The sequence below is a fragment of the Astyanax mexicanus genome, chromosome 5, assembly GCF_023375975.1.
Source record: "Astyanax mexicanus isolate ESR-SI-001 chromosome 5, AstMex3_surface, whole genome shotgun sequence".
Classification (NCBI taxonomy): domain Eukaryota; kingdom Metazoa; phylum Chordata; class Actinopteri; order Characiformes; family Acestrorhamphidae; genus Astyanax; species Astyanax mexicanus.
Window position 1 is genome coordinate 46,717,272 of NC_064412.1, and position 20,814 is coordinate 46,738,085.

General features: G+C 39.4%; 1 protein-coding gene across 5 annotated transcripts in view; it reads left to right on the plus strand.

Moving 5' to 3' along the window:
* The window catches only part of nme7 (NME/NM23 family member 7), a 68,420-nt gene that overhangs the window by 20,975 nt on the left and 26,631 nt on the right, over positions 1-20,814 (plus strand). For 4 of the 5 annotated variants that reach the window (XM_049479567.1, XM_022685337.2, XM_049479565.1 and 1 more), the window contains exons 6-11: positions 1,947-1,997; positions 3,548-3,755; positions 3,887-3,992; positions 13,972-14,036; positions 16,270-16,338; positions 18,667-18,768. In XM_049479567.1, the coding sequence (XP_049335524.1) occupies positions 1,947-1,997; positions 3,548-3,755; positions 3,887-3,992; positions 13,972-14,036; positions 16,270-16,338; positions 18,667-18,768 (601 nt within the window). The remainder of the gene's footprint in view (positions 1-1,946; positions 1,998-3,547; positions 3,756-3,886; positions 3,993-13,971; positions 14,037-16,269; positions 16,339-18,666; positions 18,769-20,814) is intronic. The other variant, XM_022685338.2, reaches the window with a different exon arrangement.

Here is a 20,814-nt window from a genome sequence, read left to right on the forward strand (position 1 = left end):
GCCCATAGCTCCCGTATACTTAGTCCTCTCCAGATAAATAACAGTCAGTGTAACGGTTGATGAATGGTTCCACTCTATTTTAACCACATACATAAATAACGTTGGAAATAAAAAGAATATTGAAAATTGTATCAGTTATTGAAAACAAAGGGTAGCAAATTTGTTATATGACACCCCCACCCCCATCTCTCTCACTATCTCTTTTTCTCCCTCTATGAGTGTATGTGTGTGTTAGTTTGTGTGTGAGTGTGTGTGTGTCAGTAACAGCAGCTGGTGCAGTGTTAGTTCTGGCTGGTGTAAACAGACAGGCCCTGTCAGGCACTGAGACTTTCTCTTAGCTCTGATGTAATGGGCAGGCAGAGCTCGAGGGGTGTTGAGTAGAAGTGTAAAGGTGATTCTGATTGTCTGAATTACCGTTTGGCTCTAAATATGTTAGAAATCCAAATAGAACTGTCTGCAGTCTGATGAAGATTTTCCTAGGAAACCCTTTCTGTGTGTAAGAGCATTATCCTGATAAAAATGCTATCATTTGGAAGTTCTGTCATAACACAACAGGTGTGTGCAGGATGTCCTACACATAGTGTCCCTCGAATCACTCCCTGATCATCACACCAGCAGTTGGGAGAATATGTCACACCACTGCAAATGAAGGTGTCAATGATTAGCTGCCTCATCATGACCATGATGGGCGATTGGTTATAACTACAATCCGTCTCAGTACAATAATGCGCCCCCTCTGTTAACTGGGTAAGATTTCTCTTTTGTCTTTGAGTTCATCGTTCTAGTATGTCTAGACCAGGGGTGTCCAAACTACGGCCAGCGGGCCATTTGCGGCCCGTTTCCTTTTTTGGAGCGGCCTGCGAGGTATTTTAGAAATAGAATGAAAGTTGGCCTGCTGTTAAGCAGGTTTTTATAAACGGGCCAAAGAGTCTAAAAGCGGAGAGAGTGCGCATTTCTAGCGCAGATAAAACGGGCCAAAGAGTCTAAAAGCGGAGAGAGTGTGCATTTCTAGCGCAGACAATGGGCCAAAGAGTCTAAAAGTGGAGAGAGTGCGCATTTCTACCACAGAAAAACGGGACAAAGAATCTAAAAGTGCCGTAATTAAGGAGTTTAATATTAAGAGACATCATGAAATTAAACATATATTTGAAAAATCTTAGTTTACACAACACTGTCAAAGATAAAGATAGTAAGTCAAGTAAAATGGTGTGTAAATGAAATAATCAGGTAAAAAGGATTATTTAAAGTGGTATATTTCATTATTATGAGTCTGTGGCCCGTGACTTCAAATATATTTCTCCTTCTGGCCCCCAACAAAAAAAGTTTGGACACCCCTGGTCTAGACAGTGATCTCTCACCAGAAAGTACACTACCCAAAAGCAGCCTCTAAGAGCGTTTTTATAGTACAGTGGGTGAAGCATATTTACACCCTCTTATGGAAAGACCCAGTGTCTGATCAGACCACACCTGTAATAATTTACATAGCTATCTAAGACATAACTGCTTTTCGGGGTGCATTACTATTTTGTCAGTATATCAGTGGTATAAAATGAATGAGTTTTAATGCTAAAATGTTTTTTCACAGTAATTTCTGAGTTTGTTTACACATTTAGATTAGATGTGATTGTGAGCACTGCCTGCATACAAGTAAACAGTGTGCTTCGGGCCAATATGATATCAGCCATAATTTTTAGATTTTATGTTTTTAAATTGCTGGTCAGTGAAGAGAAAATCCAGCTCAAATACACTAAATGAACTCTACCTGTTTAAACTGTCACAATGAAGTCCTGGGTTAGATTTTATCATGTCAGTTATGAAGAAAATCAATGGGATTTAATGAATAGGAACAAATGGTTTTGTCTTTTGGCTCCAGTGCTATAGAAGTTGAGCCAGGCTCACTTCTGGATCACTTATTAACTGTGTGTTCATTTATGGCTTTCTTACAGGAAGCAGGCGGCGGACTTTTACATGGAACATCAGTCAAAGTCTTTTTTTAAGTAAGTTTCTCCAGGTGAATGATTTACCTTTGTGTTGAGTTTGCAGGTGAGCTTTTCGAAGAAATGTTAAAAGCTATACCGCTGGCCTTAGCATTCCTCTGATGTTCCTCTGAGACAACATTTCTGTAACCTTCTGTGACATTCACATATATTCCTACACAAAGGTCATAACTTAACAGGCTTACATTGAAACCTGTAGAATCGTCTTATGGATCATTGAAACAGATTCCACTACTGTCATAGGTCTGCTTTCACATCTGTCTTGTTTACTTCAGAAATAATTCTGGACATTTCAATTTGAGTCCGAAGAAAAGTAGCATATGTGAAAATACCCCAAACCACAGACTGACTCAATGCGCCAAAATGGTTCTCAAAATTTGGTTCTACTAAAATCTAGGGGTGTAACGGTATGTGTATTCTGTGGGTCACCATTTGGTTTGCTTAAATGCTCGCAGAACACACAGTACAGACTATAGGAGACCAATAAACGTAATGCGGAACTAAAGTTCACAGAAGTGCTGCAACCGTGTGCTGAAATCGCGCCGAGCCATAGGAAATTACTGGTCGCCTGTCGCTTTCCAGTGTAGGTGCAGGGTCAGGCGCTCGTACTGTTTCTCTCGCTCTCTCTTACTTGCTTTCTCGCTCTCATTTGTGCTGTCTGTCTGTCTGTCTCTCTCACTCTCTCTCTCTCTGTTTTTCTCTCTCTCTCTTGTTCGCTTTCTCTCTCTTTCTCTCTCTATTAATCTCTCTCTATCTCTCTAATAATATGTTTAGGAAAAAATATTTGTAGTTTAAGCAGCTAAAGTTGTTTTTGTTGTTAATAAAGTGCCACATTTAATTAGATTGCTGGAGCCCTGTTACAACATTCCATCGTAAAAAACAAAACATGGTTATAATGAAGATTCATTGTTATTATGAAGTTACAGAATGCCCAGCTTCTTTATTTTTTACACCAACTGTACTAAAAACATACCGAACCGTGAGGTTTAAACTGAGGTTTGAACCGAACCGTGAATTTTCTGCAATGTTACACCGGTACTAAAACCAGTTCATCAGTCTAGATAAACTGAATCATGGTCTGTTTGATGTGCAGCATGAAACACTTTTTGGACGGTTCAGACGGTTGTATCTTGTATCTACTGTAACTGTAGATTAACCCTTATTTATAAACACAAATAAAACAAATGATAGATGGGAATCTTTTGCGAGATGCGAATGCACTCGAAAGGAGTCACTTTCTGGCAGGGAGGCAGAATTTGGCACACACAAAGTGTTTCACTGAACTGAAAACATACCGCCTTCCAATTCACACCCTTCAACAAACCAATCAGAGTGACATATATGAAGACTTTATCTGAAGACAGCAGTGTGAAACCGAAAATAACCAGATTGTACAGAATACAATGTAACAAAAACATTAAGCTCCGTTTGGTCTCTCTGGATTTAAAATATACCTTTAATTGTGCATCCCCTGTGGCATTTTATTAGTGTGATATTTCAAGTTGAATGTGTGGTCAGCTGAAGAGTCTTGTTTGTTTGTTTGTGAACAGTAACCTGGTGCAGTTTGTGAGTTCTGGACCAGTGATTGTAATGGAGCTGATGGGAGACGAGGCGGTGTCAGTGTGGAGGAAAGTTCTGGGTCCCACTGACTCCAGTGTGGCACGCAAAGACGCTTCAGCCAGCCTCCGTGCCCAGTTTGGCACAGATGGCACCAAAAACGCTGGGCATGGCTCGGACTCAATGGCGTCTGCAGCAAGAGTATGAAAAACAACACTATATTATCTTACAGTCTTTATGACTGCTGATTCAAAGTCTGAATATAAGTTTAATTAATTACCTTACAGGCTGTGTTGTGATTATCTTGTGTTTGATATTTCCTCTGGTTTTAGGAGCTGGAGTTCTTTTTCCCCTCCACTGCGGGACACAGCCCCCCCAACACTGCCAAATTCTCTGACTGTACCTGCTGCATTATTAAACCTCACGCTGTCTCAGAGGGTAAGAGTCCAAATACACTCAAATACATTCAAATACACTCTAATATACTCTAATATACTCTTAATACACCCAAATACCCTGATGACCTCATGTGTACCCACAATGACCTCTGCTTTAGCAGAGAGGGAAAGCCAGTCATATCATTTCTGTGTTTCTCTTTTTTGCATTAATGGGTAAAAGCAAAGTGTGAACATGCCACAGAGCCCTCTAAAAATGTAAAAACGTTATTTTTAATGCAGGTTCACAAAATGCTTCTGACACTGTGCTCAAAAACTGCAAATAATGTTCAGTTTCTCTAATTTCCTTGAAATATGCCCGACTTTCTTCACCTGACAGAGCTTTCAGTGTGCTGCATAGCACCATAGTGTTTTCAGGCCTTAGGCAGCCTGTGATATACCTTAAGTGATGTTTTTATGGACAAATCTTGTGTACTACAAATTCAGAAAATGCTTGGATCACATTTTTTGCTGAATAACCGCAAAGATATTAATAGAAACATTTTAGACAGATGGCGAGTTGTTGGATCCCAGAGAGGTAAAAGGTCATTAGTTAGTTTAGTTTGAATTGGAGTTAATGGTGAGCATGTCTCTGTAATTCTATCTTTAAGCTTCTCTAGAGTTCCTTTGTATCAGTTAAAGCTCTGAGATTGTGCTGTGGTACTGTTGTTACAGTTTTTATATATTGATGAGAGTGTCCCCCCTGCGGCCGGCACATTCTCTTAACCAGCCTTTTCTCTGGATTTTTCCAAATCCCACTCCTGATCCGGCATGCCACCAAATCACTGACCTGTAAAATCCCAAATCCTCCGGACGGTGCTGAGGTAGATATTTCACATAGCCGCCGCAGGTCCAGCCGGCCCAGTTGATCTTTCACATGGCTGTGGGTAGATCGGCCCGGGGGGAATATTCCACTCACCACACAGCCCAATGTAGTTTTACTATTAAAATGATTACAGAACTCCAGGATCCCAGGAACAGGGTTCCAGAAGGGCTTTTTTTAGGCACCAAAGCAAATTACAAGCAATATTACCTGAAAAACACACCACATGATTTGAACAGAAGCAAATAAACATACATTCAGTAAAATGTAACAAGGAATTCTAATTTTAACTAAGTATGTTTATATCCTGTGAGCCAAGCTGAAGAACAAAGTGTAGTTCCTGATTTCTCCTCGATGCCCTCAATAAGAATGTGTATATGTTCAGTTCTGTCAGCAGCTCACCTGATTTACCACATTTACCCATTTACCAAACGAGTTGTTGATATAATGAAAACTAGAAATAACTCTATTAAACTCAGATGAGGAGAGATTAGGAGCTGTTTTAAGGAGAACAGGGCTGTAAAAGCTCTGCTTTTTGTAAAATTTCTGTTTGTATTTATTGTAATGTTAGTGTTTTACTGAGCTAATAAACACTTACTGCACAGGTAAGACATTTGTTCTTTACTAAAATTCCCACAGGTGCCTAAAACATTGGCACAATACTGTATATGTATAAATCAATCAATCAAACGTTCTTTTTTTCAGAAGTACATTAAAAGTGACCTTCATTTTTATGTGGCCGAGCATTTACAATACAAATGGACAGAAAAGAAAAAAAAAACATGCTAATGACGTTTTTACCTTTAGCTCTAAACCACAGAGGAAATAAAGTTTAAAACATAAAAAAAAATTAGAAATTTAGTTGTTGTTTAGAAATGTAGTTGTTATTACAACTAATAACTAAGATGATTGAACCAATATTAAATAAGAAGGTAAAAAAAATATTCAAATTAAATAGTTTTAAGCAAATATATTTGCGGTTATATTGTGTTTATTAGTTTGTCTGCTGGGATATTCAGTGTTCAGTGTTTGTATTTTATGTATTTTATTTAATTAAATTGTAGTTTTGTAAAGTTTTTTCTTTGAAAAATTCTTACAGCGGAGAAATGTGGCCAGATAAATAAAAAACAGAAACAATGTGTGCAATATTTAGTATTTGGCCCAATGATTTGGTTTCAGAAATGTAATATTTCTGTGCGTCTCTGTTCTGAACAGCTGATGAAAATCGTTCAGCATTTTTCTCATGTTTTTCCTGCTGCAAATGTTTCCAAAGCGCACACACACACACACACACACAATCAGACTGGTCTGGCACAGTTGCCACAACCTCTCTCATTAAAAAAAAGTTCACCACAAGGTATATTATTAAACTCATAATATCTTAAGACTGATCTATAACCTCTCTTAAAATAGGCATGTCTCACACTAATATCTGATAATCTCCTTGGGTTAAAGTGCAGAGCTGGGCTCATCCACTCAGAACCTGATTGAGGTCCTCAGAAGAGTGAAGTTCTGAAGTGCTGTGTGACCCTGTACCTTCCTGTATTGATCTTATGTGGAAAAAACACTTCAACCAATGATATTTAAAGAAAACACTCACAAACAAGTATTGAAAAGAGCTTCAGCAGACTAAGAGCTGTCACTATAGCCTGAGGAACATCGTTTTCAATCCCAGGTCAAGCTGCTACTTCATCAGCAGCCGAAGTCTGAGAAAGTGCAGTTAACAATGTTCTTTCTGAGTTGGTAGTAGGGCTGGGTATCACCACTGATTTAATTTAGTATTTACAATTACAGTTTTTTTGTTGGATATGAAAAGAGATTTTCAGAGAACTACTGTTGTAATTGTACAGTGATCAATCAACTTGCCATTATTAATAATAAAATTGTACTAATTTTAATCCTTGGGGTTTCAAGGCCATTTTCTTTTTTTTATATATATCTTATTAAATTTTCTAGCACTGCAGAAACCTGACCACACTTTATGCTCATCTCTTTCTAATGAAGATTGACAGGTTTCTAAGCTGATGGGTGTCCTTAGTGAGTTACTGAGTTTCCATTGATCATTTTCACACAAACGATGATCCACCAATTACAGTGTAGAGGCTAATAAAGGACAGAGGAATCCAGCAGTTATTCATAAGCTCATAACTTCACTTGTAAGTCCAGTGCTGTCTCAGGTTTGGATGCAGTGGAAAGGACTAGCTCTACTGATTTAGAAATAGTTTGAATCATATTTATGATAGTGGGTTTGATGTGTCGGCAAGTCTGTTGTCCCTTACTAGGTTAAGAATTGATTTTAAGTTTAAAAGATGAAAAAAATATAATTTAACCTCATCCCTACTGGGTAGGTGGCACTCTCTCCCATCATCACTTCTGTTGTGATGCTGGTCAGCACAGTCGTCTGTTAGCTGATGTATCAGAGTTGGAGGTCTGGCGCTTTCTTCCGAGTGTACTGTGATGCTGCCTAGTGAATGGTCGCAGTTGAAAAATAGGCAGAATCTGGTTTTACATGTATCGTGGGTGGGATCGTTGGCCTTTTCAATTTTCAGAGAAAATGGGGTACAATAAGAAAAAGAAAATATTAGAAAAATTGTTTAGAGTTCACGTTGTTGTGTCTTAGAGACTCTCTGGATCTCTAAACAGGTTTGGTTTCTGCTGTTTCAGACGTCCAGCAGAGCTCGAGCTGTTAGTCCAGAATTCTTCACCTGTCCGCAGTGTGCCACTGTACTGTAAGTCACCAGACTGGCACACACCACCAGACCCCGCTGAGAGCATATGCACACACACCCACATGCCCACGCATGCCAGCGCTTCATAACACGCTGTAATATTTCAGTCCTCCGCTGGGAGTGCGTCCTGTCCGTCCCGTCTGTGGTCATCCTGCTCGGCATTGACAGCTGGTGAGTCAGAGAAGACTGCTGCCAGTATTAGTTGTTGACTGGGAGAACTGGAGCCCAGCAGGACTGTGGCAAGCTTCAGGAATAGTAGTTAATAAGAAAAGCTCATGCAGAGTGGGCAGCGGGCAAGACGGAAGTGATTTGTGGGATTAGGCAGCGGTCACCCCACTCATTCGGCTGGCCGGTCCGGTGCGGCCGGTTCTGCTGTATTGATACTCTGTGTTATATAATCCTCAGCAGACTGTTATTCAGACACATAATACAATCCTTCAGCTGTTATTAGTCAGCACAATAATCTCAGCTTGTACGAAGTCACAGAGCGTTTTATTGCATAACCAGCGATTAGATATTTGTCTCAGCTCTCACATCTCCTAACTCATGAATATTAACTATGAATATTTTTTGACTGGATTTATTTATTTGTATTTTTTAAAACAGACTCAGAAATAATGCAACAAAACAAAATATCCAGCAGCAGACAGTTTTCTCGCTTACAAAAGTGGTCTGATTGCGGAATAATGTGTAGGTGTAGCTCTGCCCAACAGCCCCACCCAATTTCAATCTAATTTTCCCCTCTAAACTGTCTTTCCATCTCTAATGTTTAATTCCAGAAGATTTCCTTATGTTATGGATTTTTGGAAATGTGTTGAAGTAGTGTAATCTTATTGGAATGTTTAACTGGAATGCAGTCAACTGTGACATCATTCCTAGATCTTACATCTGACATCCAAAGTAGATGAAATGAAACATAATTATCTTTACTGCAATTAAATGGTCAGTTTTGGTTTGCGATTTAACATGCTGACACAATCCTTGATATGCTCAGAAATGTATATTTTACATCACTATAACAAAAGTTATCACAATACGATTAATTATTGTCATATTGTAGAGCCCTATCATACAGCCGTAAAGTCTATTATATAGTCTTGGCTGTAAGGCACGTGTATCCGGAACACTGTTCCTTGGACTGTGTGCGGTGGATAATGGCGGGGCATGCTATGATAAATGATAAATAGCTAATCATTTACTCAGCCTCATTGTCGAGGCCTTCATCTTGAGAAATGTACCACCCTCTCACCAGGACTGGCCCTGATCACACTTTAACAGACAGCATGGGTGGATTTTAACCCTTTTATATGAATTCTGTGCATGTTTAGTGCAGTCATCACTCTCATGATACGCCGGAGCTCATGGGCCATAAAACTGAAACTCTGCTCATCATTCATTAATCTCCCTGACGAGCCGTCCAATATAGATCAAAGTCTAGCTCAGCTCATAACAGAACAAGCTCAACTGTAACTTTAACTATTATCCATGGGACTCAACAAGAACAAGCTGGGCAAGAATTCAGTGTAAATATGAATATTAATATACACTTATTGCCGAAAATATGATACACCTTTGATTGACGCAAAAAAACTCAGCATGCAGTTCTGTCTCAGGCAGATATGTTGAGGATTAACGGAGCAGCTCTTTTGGGTAGTGCACCTCTTGGTGAGATCTCCTTGACTGCTAATCCCTTTGAGAGGGGGATCATAATTGGGCTGAGAGAAGCAGATTGCTTGTCTGTCAGCCAGACACTATTGCCTTCGTTTGCAGTGGTGTCATGAATGAGAAACCTGGATTGCCACAGACTGGAATCATATCGTCTTTAGCAACAAATCCAGGTTCTGTTTGGGATCTGATGACGGTCAGGTTGGAGTACGGAGGTCTTGGGTGAGCGCCAACTGCTGGTGTGATGATCTGGGAACTATCACATATGACAGTTAGTCACCGATAGTAGTGATACAAGGGACACTAACAGCTCAGTGATATGTGCAGTACATCATGCAGCCACATGTGCTGCCTCTTCTGACATAACCTCCAACAGGGTACTAGAGCCTGTTTTTAATCGTACAGATTTACCCAAAAAGCTTATCCTTTCACTCTAATATTGTAATCACTCTAATATAACATCATTACACTGACAAACACATCAGCTTTTTTTGTAAGAGATTCTCACACAATCAGCTTATTTGTGAGTGATTCACCAAATGATTCAGGCCTAACCAATAGAGTCATCCTAAATGAGTCATGTAGATGATGATGTAAACAATCTTGTCCATGACGAACCATGCTCAACTTTACTAGAGACTCGTAGCCAATGAAAGAGCATGCTCGTGACTGGAATAGAGAGATGTGTTGCTAGGCAGCCAAAACATCATCACCTAGCGACTGGTCTTGTTGCGTCTGGGAGCTCCTGATGTGACTGGGACTCGGGGCTGGTGCTGATGCTGCAGGAGAACGTGGAGGATGTGTGATGATGTTCACATGGTCTCACAAACTCTATACATATCGGTCCTGCAGATATACACAATATGGTGTATTAATTGTTATATACCTAAATACTAAAAATGTCCTCCTTATGATTTCATTTCAAATAACGTTAAATATTTAAATATATGCAAGAAACAAGTTAGTTTGTTGTTATCTGCTATACGCAAGTAATGAGACAGCAGTATGCAATTTATAATTCACAATGGTAAAGTATATACCTGTGTAAGTTGTGAGGGTTTTTCATGTAAGAACGATTGATTGAACACTGGTCTGATAGTAGATGCAGATGGATGGCATACATACCATAGAAGGGTAATACTACCACCCACAGTGGGCAGTGCAGTGGGGGGAAAAATGGTGTCAATTTAGAATTGTGAGTGTAAACAAAGACTATTCTCTGTAGCAGATATCACACACATATCCTGCAGTGTGTAGTGTGCAGTGTTCTTTAGCTTATATGGAGTGTAGCAAAAGTCATAGAGGAGACTGTTCCATGACTTTTGGCATGTCTTGCTTAATGAAAAGGTTTAGTCTTTATGCATTGTAAAAGGTTTTTGTTTTTAAAGGTCTCATTCCATCATTTTTTCATTCATTTTAAAATGTCTAGTTTGGTCTCTAGTATGAATAAATGCCATGTGAGCTGTTTTTTGTAAATCCGGTAATGCGATATAACGCTGCTTTAGTCGGGTGGAGAAGTGGGTGGGGAAGAACGATAGGATTTCGGCTCTTGCTCATGACTATTCATACATGCAAACGCAGTGATGTTACAACGCAGTTGTATATATACATTTTGCCTCTGATTGGCTAACATCACTGCAATACCAGGAGGCAACAAGACGGACAATTTTTTTAACATAAAGACATTTTTTACGTTAATTGTCTTTGCAATGTCATATGTTACTTTACAACATGTGTGATGCCCTGCTAAGTGCAGTTCAGCCACGAACCTAGTCTTAGAATCTCTGTAAAATGTGAAATCCACTGGAGATCCTATGTAAACCTATACAAGCACACAGAGTTGGGTAGTCCAGGTCCAGAAAGTAAAAATCAACCCAAGGTTTTAGTTGGCTGAGACACAGCAGAGCCACTCAGGCAGTTGGAACAAAACCCGAGGGTGGATATTTACTTTTAACTAGTAACAGAACCGAACAGAACTGTTCTAAATGTACACACCTACCAAGCTCAATTGTACTTTGCTGGTGGTGTTCCATAGACAAATTCTAACCATTTTTTTCTTAGCTCTGAATTACTGGACAAAGCAAAAAAAAAAATGTGTTATTTGCACAAATAACACAGGAACAAACTGCCATGCTGTTCCTAGCGCTCTTAGCTCCTATCTGAAGAGACGGTGTCGCTTCCCGGCTTCAGCGCTGCCTGTGAGTGGTCGCGAGTTTCATGTGCAGCATCATATACAACTTAGAGAGACCTTTTGTATTTCACAAAGAACTAGAAAAAGTGGATTTAAAGAGGACACCTTTAATGTTTTACATTTTCTTTAGGTAAATAGAACTGGGGATTCTGCAGCATTGCTCAGATAACCCTGTATAGGATGTTTATTATTTCTGGTGTAGAGGTGTGGTTTTGGGTTGGCTGGAGTATTGTGCCAGTTTGCGGGGACTCTTCAGCACCAGTTTTTATTATGAAGTCATTCGAGCCAAGTTCCTCCTCCAGGACTGTACTCAGTGTTCCTGAGTGTACAGAAATATGTAGCTGATGAATAACTGCTATTATAGCAGGGTGTCAGTGCTGTGAGACGGACACTCAGCAGTCTGTGATCAGAACTGTTTGTACTGTGTCTGAGTTCATGTGACAACAGATCTAATGCAACCATGAAACAAAGTAAATCTAATGTATCAAATAAATAATTACCACATTATTAAGGGGTGCAGAATATTTAAGCTTACAGAAAAGTAAATATGACTATTAGAAAATAGACAGAACAAAAATAAAAAATACCTCTATTAGCATGTTGTGGGTTTTAACATAAAAATGATAATGATATTAGCATGTCTAATGCAATGTAGCACACCCCTACTATTGAGATATCATAAAAAGCTGGAGACAGGGGAAACAGCAGGAGTGCAGTGAAGTGCAATACAGATTCTACATGGCATCCCTTTAAACCCTAGATAAATTATTCAGTTATTAATCATAATGCAGAAATGCATATGGTAAATAAGTATTACAGTACAAGACAAATAAACAATATGATTTAAGTTGTTTTCATGGCTATGATGAGATTAGGTCCATGCTTGTGTTGTATGAGAGTTTAGGTCCCATGTGGAAGCTGTGAGGAACTTTTTGTACTGTGGCTATTTAAGTAAAGTGGTACCCTTTGGTCTGATTGGCTGTGGTGCCCGCTGAGAGTTTATTAGTATAATCACTGCCGGCTGGATCTTGAGGAAACTCAGCAGAACTACTGTTTTTGAAATTATGCCCTTCTGAACTCTGCACTGGGCCGGAATTCCCAGAGCCAGTCCTGAACTTACACAGTATTTATACACCTTTGTCTATGACTTACAGGTTGTTTCAGTGTTTCCTTAACTCCCCTGCTGTATAGAATAATCAAATTGGTGTGCATTGTACTCTCTTAAGTTAAATAAATCATTCAGAGTCATTCAGAATCATTGATCATGCATATATAAGTTTACTGGTATAGCTGTACAGGGCTAGGATAGTAACATTTAGCTAATTTAACTTAGGCTTAGCATGTGTTTGTTTACCTAAAGACTGTCTGCCTATTTTTGGTAAATGTCACTACTGTGGCTTTTCTGTCTCCAAAATGCTTTAGTTTAATGCAGTTTAATCAGAATGTCAAATGTAAGTTTAATTTTGAATTCTGAAAATTCTGAAGCAGTTGTGGCAATTATTTAGCAGAAACACTGAGTTTGTTGTTATTAAACTTGTTGTCAACGCATGTATATTCTACAGAGTGAAAGACCTAACCCACCTGTATTAAACTTTAGATCAGCTTGTTTACTGGTTCCTGTGCCACATCCACAGTGACCGCAAACCAACTTCTATGTCTGTTTTGCGTTAACTAAATAATAATAACAAAAAATACACCACTCTTACAGTGTGCTCCCATAAAACGTTTTACTCACATGAGTCTCAGCATCTGACCCTCTATCTGCTGATCCCTCTACTGACCATGGTTCAGTAGATCCGGACTGAGACCACCTCTTTAGTCAGACCATACTCTGGTTCTTGGTGTGAACTATGGTTTGCGGCCCCTTTCACACCTGCTACTTTGATTTGGAAAGTCCAGACCAAACAGGGTAGGTGGGAAAGGGGCCTCAGTTTGAGATATGAACTTTTTGTTTGTTCTTATTCATTGTTCCCTGTTGTTCAGTCTCTCTTACATCATACCACATATTCTATCTTCAGTAACTTTATGCACACACTCCTCACTGTCCAACACACAGGACACAGTGTAAGACCAGGCCGCAGCATGGGCAGCATGCAAGTTTGGGTTGGTTGGGTTGTTATTAGAGGTACGGAACTATGGCCCAGTTGTGCTGCTGAGTCACATCTGTGGAGAATCCTGTTGATCTGACTATTATCTGACCCGCTGCAGCAGGTTTGTTGTGATCACGACCAGAACCGCAGGGCTTTATTCCTCCACGCCGCCACTGATGACTCATATCTTCCTCTCAGGTCCTACAGAAACCAGCCGGTGTTCATCCACCAGCATGGCTCAGAATAGCACCCGGCACTGTGCTGGAGAGGCATTACCCAGCCAGCAGCAGATAAACAGCACTGTGTTCCCTGTCTCTGAAGACGAACAGAAGAAGAGTGTCTCATCTCTATAGCATCATCTAATTCCATTGTGGATTATCAGATTTTTACTTATTGTAATTTGCCTGTTTATCGTGTTTATAGTGTGCAGTTCTGTTTAAACACTGTTAGCTTCAGCATGTTTTTGGTTGTTTTTGTTTTTACAGGTCTGACAGGAAAGATCCTGAACTCCATCACAGAAGCTGGATTTGAGATTTCTGCTTTGCAGATGGTGAGTGCACTACCAAAGTTCTGATAAAAAAAAAAACACTGTAAGAAGTTGATAGTTAAAATGTTATAATGAGTGAAAGTATATGTTTATTGGGGTAAACTGTTCAAAACAATTGAAAGGAGGCTCTGGTACCCTGTTGGATCCTCTAGTCTGGGTACAAGATGTGATTGAGACACAGATGTTGCTACAGATGGACCTGTAGGTTCTGCTCTGTACTAGTAGCTTTCTGAAGCTGCCACCCCAGCTAATACAATAAATGCTGGATTGGTGATAACTGTAGAGATGAAGAAAGTCCTGCTGAAAAATGCCAGTAGGAAGTCTTACCATGAGAGTCAACACAAGTATCTGCAGGAAGTTCTTCACTGATAGGAGTGACCAACTGTCATATGCGATGCTTCCCAGATCCTCATTCACACCAGCAGTTGGGGCAGTGTGTCACTCCACAGCAAAGGCAGGATTGAAGCATTCACCACAAGGCCTCCAAGCTCAATCTCATTCATGATCAGATCCCAAACAGAATTGAATTCATCATGAAATACAATCCAGTGTGTAACAATCTGGATTTCGAATTCACGACAGTACTACAAACTTGGGCAACTGTGGCTCCCTGCCATTTGCCGAAACCACCATCCTACCTTTCTCAGTCGATTAATGATCTCTCACCAGGAGGTACACTCAGGAAGTACCCCCGAGAGCCTTTTTGTATGGCCTTACCTTTTTGCGGTAAGACCCAATGTCTAATCAGACTCCACCTGTAATCATTTACAGTATCTGCCCGAGATTTTTTTTTTGGTAATGAGTGTAAATGTTGTGTTATGAGGATGGAATATTAGTGAACCTTATGCTTCATGACCAGGAATATAATGTTTTGTTTAAATACTACAAAATAGCACACCTGTGGCAGGCATGCTGACTTTATGAGCTCCTTCTTCTCAGACAGGCTGAAGTCATGTGACTGAATCATGCATTTGATAGCTTTGGTCCAGCATGACATTGCTGTCAGTCAACCAGTCAGTGGGTGTGTCAGTGACATCTTTATGTTTGACTGCTGAAGCTGTCCTCGGCCAATAACAGAGCAAATCATTCAGTGTTGTGCTGGATATTGTGTACACTGAATTCCTTCAACTAAAGCTAATCAATGCACGCTTCAATTCTACAGTGATCATAAATGTTTCATGTATCAGGTGCGTGTGAGTGTGGTGTTGTAAAGACTGTGAGATATGCATTGTCAACTATTTTTTAAACCGCGATCATTTTTCGATAATAGCCTTTGGGTTTCTGCGTGGGTTTGTTTACATGAGAACAAACCTCAGCTAAATTTCAAGTTGCGTTCCTGCTCTCATGCCGTCTCTTGACAGATCTGATCATCTATCGCTTAGGGAATAAGTATAGTGCACTCAGAGCTTATGCATCAGTGACTGTGCTGCCACACACACAGAGCGGAGACTGTGTGTGTGGAGATGTGTTAGCTTGCAAACAAATTTAAGGCTAATAGGACTTTCTCAAAACCAAACAGCTTAAGAGAACCCTTAGAGTAGTCCAATCCAGATTGACTTTGTTTTAAAGCCGCATTCCACGACTCCAGCATGGAAGTATTTTGGCATTAAGCTAAATGAGAAAATAGAACCCATCGGAATTACATAAAAAAAAAATACATTTACTGTGTGGTCATATGGCCACTTGTGTTTTTGAGCTAATTTGTGTTTTATAGCACATATGTGCGTCTATGATCAGAAAAAATAATCTGCAAGTGCCGTTGTGTTATATACAAATTTAAAAAAAAGATTAATTAAAGTAAATTTTACTTTAATCTATTTGTTGTCACTTAAAAGGTCTGTTAAATATTAAGTGGAGTTTCTCAGAACCCACAGAGTCCCAGGGTGGTTGTACTTTATTTGTTTTATTTATTTAGAATATTAAAATATTTGTATAGGAAGCCCAATGCTTGCCATTAGTAAAAAAAAATAGTTTCATTCCTTGGGTAGGCCAGAAGCAGGAAAAAAGGTTTTTCTATAGTGGCGCTTTAAAATGAGAATATTATCGTTTATCGCAATAATTTCTGATACAATATATCGTGACAGGCGTATGTATAATAATTTGAAGAACAAAGCTAGTTTCCTAACTACATACATGTTAATACATTTACGTTTGCGGTTGTGAGGTAACAACATGTGAAAAAGTTGGAGTGGTATGAATTAAGCTGTGATTTATTACAGTTCAGTTCTCTTTACAGTTCAGTCTGGATCGAGCGAATGCGGAAGAGTTTTTGGAGGTGTATAAAGGGGTGGTGACTGAGTACACGGTGAGTACTTCACACTCTCACTTCAGGGCTGCTGTGTGTAGCAACACATAATTTAGATTCACAGACCCATTACTCTGCAGGCTGTGTTCAGGGCTGGGGGGCCGCAGGCTCGAGGTATCGGGCTGAGAACAGAACCTTTTCCAGTGCCATAAAATCAGTCTCATTACCCTGCTGATTGGCTTGTGCTCAGAGGCACACTGGGGTGGTACACTTCAGTAGGGTGGGCCGGCTGTGTGGTCCGGGGTCAGATCAGTACAGACGCTGTGCTGGACTCTTCAAGATTCTTTTTCATAACTATCTAAGCAGATCTGTGCTAACTGTCCTTACTTCTGTGTGTGCAGTATTTTATTATTAGGTCTTATTAGCTTAGCGGCAGGCAATTCATAATTCGAACACTGATGCTGTATATCTGTACTACAGTAATTTGTAATGGGACAATGGGACAGTAATGGGACTTTTGTATTCTGAGCTCAACTTCTTATAATTGTGCTTACAAGACCATAAGAATTGCAACTCCTATATATTTCTCATATAATGTTTTATTTAAAAGTCAGATTTCCTACTTAGAAAGTTGGGAGACCTTACCAGCCCAGGGTTTAGAATCCGAGATTGTCGCTCCGCATATCAGCAGTAGTAAAAGCAGGATTGTTATACAGTTGATTAACAATTCTATCTATTAATAAAAGTGTTTTAATAGATTATCCAGAAAACAATACTGTACATATTTTATCTGTGCACATGATTACATGCTCTTTATATACATAAAATACTGCAGGTATCTATGATCTGCTATTATTAACTGGTATCGCCAGCAATGCTAACCTGGGACAATGCTAACAACAGTGGACAGGGGCCTACAATATGGGACATATGTTTGCTGGATTCCTTATAAACACCATTAAATGACTGCCTTTATTTTCAGCTCCAGCATTCAGCTATAATTTTAGTTGAGAAGGTGTAAATAATTAATACGGTGTTCTGTTTGTGTATCTGTAATTCAGTTATAAATGGTGGTGATTGTGAGGTAAGTGTTGAGTGTGTTGTTGATAGATGTTTTTTGGTAAACAGGTATTTTTATGAACGACGTCAGCAGTGTTTGTTTGTAATGGATGATGATGCATTTTAAGAATGGGATAAGAGTGTTAAGTGACGTGCTGCTGTACGCTGAGGTGTATGTTATGAATGGAGTGTGTGTTTAAGCAGCTGTGTTTTCCCTCGTCTTTTGGGTTGGGGCACAGTTTTTCCAAAACACCACTGTTTCCACCACCTAGCCGTAGTACAGCATCTTTATGTTTTCAGCATTTTACAAAACCAGGGCAAAAGTACTGCAGATTTATTCTAATATGTCAGCCAGCCATAATAGTTCAATCAGCTGACACTTTGTTAGCATTTTGTTTTTTAATGGGTTCAGTAATAAGTTATGTTTAATATATGGTCATATACAAAATGGAAAAAAGGTGCCCTTGGTAAAATAGTTTATTTTTGAATTTTTATGAAAAATAAGGTAAGAGTCCTTCATAGAGGAAGTATTTGCTATTTTAATATATAGATTATATTTGTAGTGCTATTAATAAATAGACTGAAACTTCAACATTATACTTTGTTATGGTTTTCATATTACAATTTCTCTTAAACATTTATTGTATTGATACTATAACACAGCATGTAACTATATATCTGCAAAGCATCATGACCAATATTTAGTGTAGGTGAACTCTACAGTAAAATATTTCTCCTCTGAATCACAGTACAGTCATATATATATATATATATATATATATAGCAACTGCCAGCAAGTTACTGTACATTATACAGTGTTCTTTTACAGGTGTAAGATATAAGATTTTTCTGTCATATAGCCCAGCTCTAGCTTTAATTTTACATGCTTCTTTGTGTGTTTTGGGTTTGAGTGAGAAACAGGGCTGAATATAAATTGTCGGTACTGGTAGTTGTTTGTGAGTGTGTTTATGGTCTCAGTGGGCCAGTAGTGATAATAGTTCTAATGCTCCATTGCACTCAAGGTGTCCCCTACCTTCCAGCACCAGTGTTACGGAGACTCCGTCTCATCACCGCAGATTATCATCAAACCCAAAGCAGCTCCATTGTGAAAAGCTGGCACTCTGAACAATGCCCGACACTGTTGGCTCTTATTTACTTTAATTTATATATTTATTTGGAGGTCGAGTCGAAACCTGAGCTGGTTTAAAATCCTTTGGGGGCTCCAGTGTCTGTCCGGGGTCCGTCGACATAATAGACTCATTCACGGGTATACGCTGAGTGGTGGGCAGAGCGGCGGGATCAGTTAACTCTTCGCTGTTTGTGCTGCAGAGTCTGGTAGCAGAGCTGTGTTCCGGTCCCTGCATGGCGCTGGAGATCCTCAGCACTGATGCACCCAGAGAGTTCCGAATGTTCTGCGGTCCGGCCGACCCGGTGAGTTAAGAAGTTACATGTTATTTATTAAAGTTGTAAACGTATTTATCAACTTTTCTTTTTAATCCATCGCAGGAGCTCTAATCAAACATTCTGTGACTTTTTCCAAATGAAGGCCTACCCCAGTAGACATTGCAAAACCTTAATACTATGTGATTTTTAAGACCACATTTATTGCACCATAAACTATATCAGTAATTGCTATGTTAAAAGTTGGCCTGAATATGTGAGCCATGTCAGCAAAACATACAGATTGTTTTTGAACACAAAGTAAGGCCAGGCCAACCATTCTGCGCTTGCTGATTTTGACTCCTAAGTTGAACTGGGGAATGTGTTGCCCCAGCCTTCACTCACCATCGGTGTGTAGCAATTCCACTCCAATTACCTCCTACTACAAATACATGTATATCTTATGTAATGGTTGACTGCCTGGCATTTGCCTTCTAAGACGTTGCTAGGTGCATTCTATACTATTTTCTATTTATTAAGATGTTAAGCTGCTGCTAGGCTAAAATTTTGCCTTGGGATAGGAGTTGCTCACTAAGATGTTAATAGATGGTTATTAGAATGTTGCTAAGTGGTTGTCAAGGTGTTGCTAGGTATTATGCTAATGCTTATATAAATGCTGGAGTTCAAAAACATTTGGCTAAATTATGAAATGCAGTTTCCTCTGCCTTGTCGAGAAGTGGAATTTTCCATAGGCCTTTGGCTAAATTGCCATTTTTTGCTGGAAAGATGGTTGGGGCAAAAAAAAAGCTAAATAATAAAGGTAAAGATAATAATGAGTGGCTCATACTAATTAACAATAGCAGTGTTTGTGCTTGAGAGTAGAATGAACTCCTTTACATAATTTACCCCGTTATCATCACTGCTCAGGTACTTTAAATATCCTCATCTGTGGCAGTACTATGCTCCTTATGTTTCAGAGATACTCTATCACAGTAAAAGCCTGCTTTGTATTGCGTAGCTGTAACAGACACTGCTGAAGGGTTTCGTATTCTCTGTGTGATTAGGCACCTCCTCCGTCAGGCTGCCAGATCACTCAGGTAGAAAACAGTGGTACTGCAGGCAGGTGTTTCGAATGCTGGCAATCTCCAAAGTGCAGGTGGTGTGTAACTGTGTTTGTGCTAGTGCAGTTGGATAACAATAAGCAGAAGTCCTTGAAGCAGAGTTCAACAACCTGCAGCTAAAGAAGTCTGATCATTCTCTAGACTTGGCCTTGACCGCTGATCCGTTCCAACTGTTTTTCTACAAACCATTGCTAGCCCTTCCTTTTTACTTAAAACTTGAAAGAGGTTTTGACACAGAGAATACCAAGTAATTAGGTGTTTCTGGTGTTATTATGTCCCATTCTTCCAGCACACACATCATGTGTCACAATACAGGGTCATTATTGCACTTATTGTTTCATAATAATTTTAAGTTTCTAATTTTATTTTTTTTTTTCTCAGGTATACTGCTTAGTCTGATAACAATACACTGTGTTTCCACTGTGTGAAGGTCCATTATTCCAGAGTCAAATGTTGGCGCTTCTGGTCATGGTGATCATAAGGCTTGTGTTGTGTACAGTAAAGTTGTAAGTGGTATTAGTGAATATAGTAACTCTGTATTGTAGAGAAGTGGGCGGAGCTTCTGGACATGGTGAACATAATGCTTGTGTTGTGTACAGTAAAGTTGTAAGTGGTATTAGTGAATATAGTAACTCTGTATTGTAGAGAAGTGGGCGGAGCTTCTGGACATGGTGAACATAATGCTTGTGTTGTGTACAGTAAAGTTGTAAGTGGTATTAGTGAATATAGTAACTCTGTATTGTAGAGATTGTTGGTGATAAAGATTAGTACAGTAATCTCTTGTTCATGTGGTTTAATCAGCTGTTGTTAAATGGTGGTTCTTGATGCAGTGCGCATGAGGGATCAGAGATCACAGGTCTTCAGGTCAGACGTGTGCTCTCTCTCTCTCTCTCTCTCTCTCTCTCTCTCTCCCTCTGTATTTATAGTGTGTTTGTGTACAGTTTGTTTAGGTGTAAACACTGTGGAACTGTTTCAC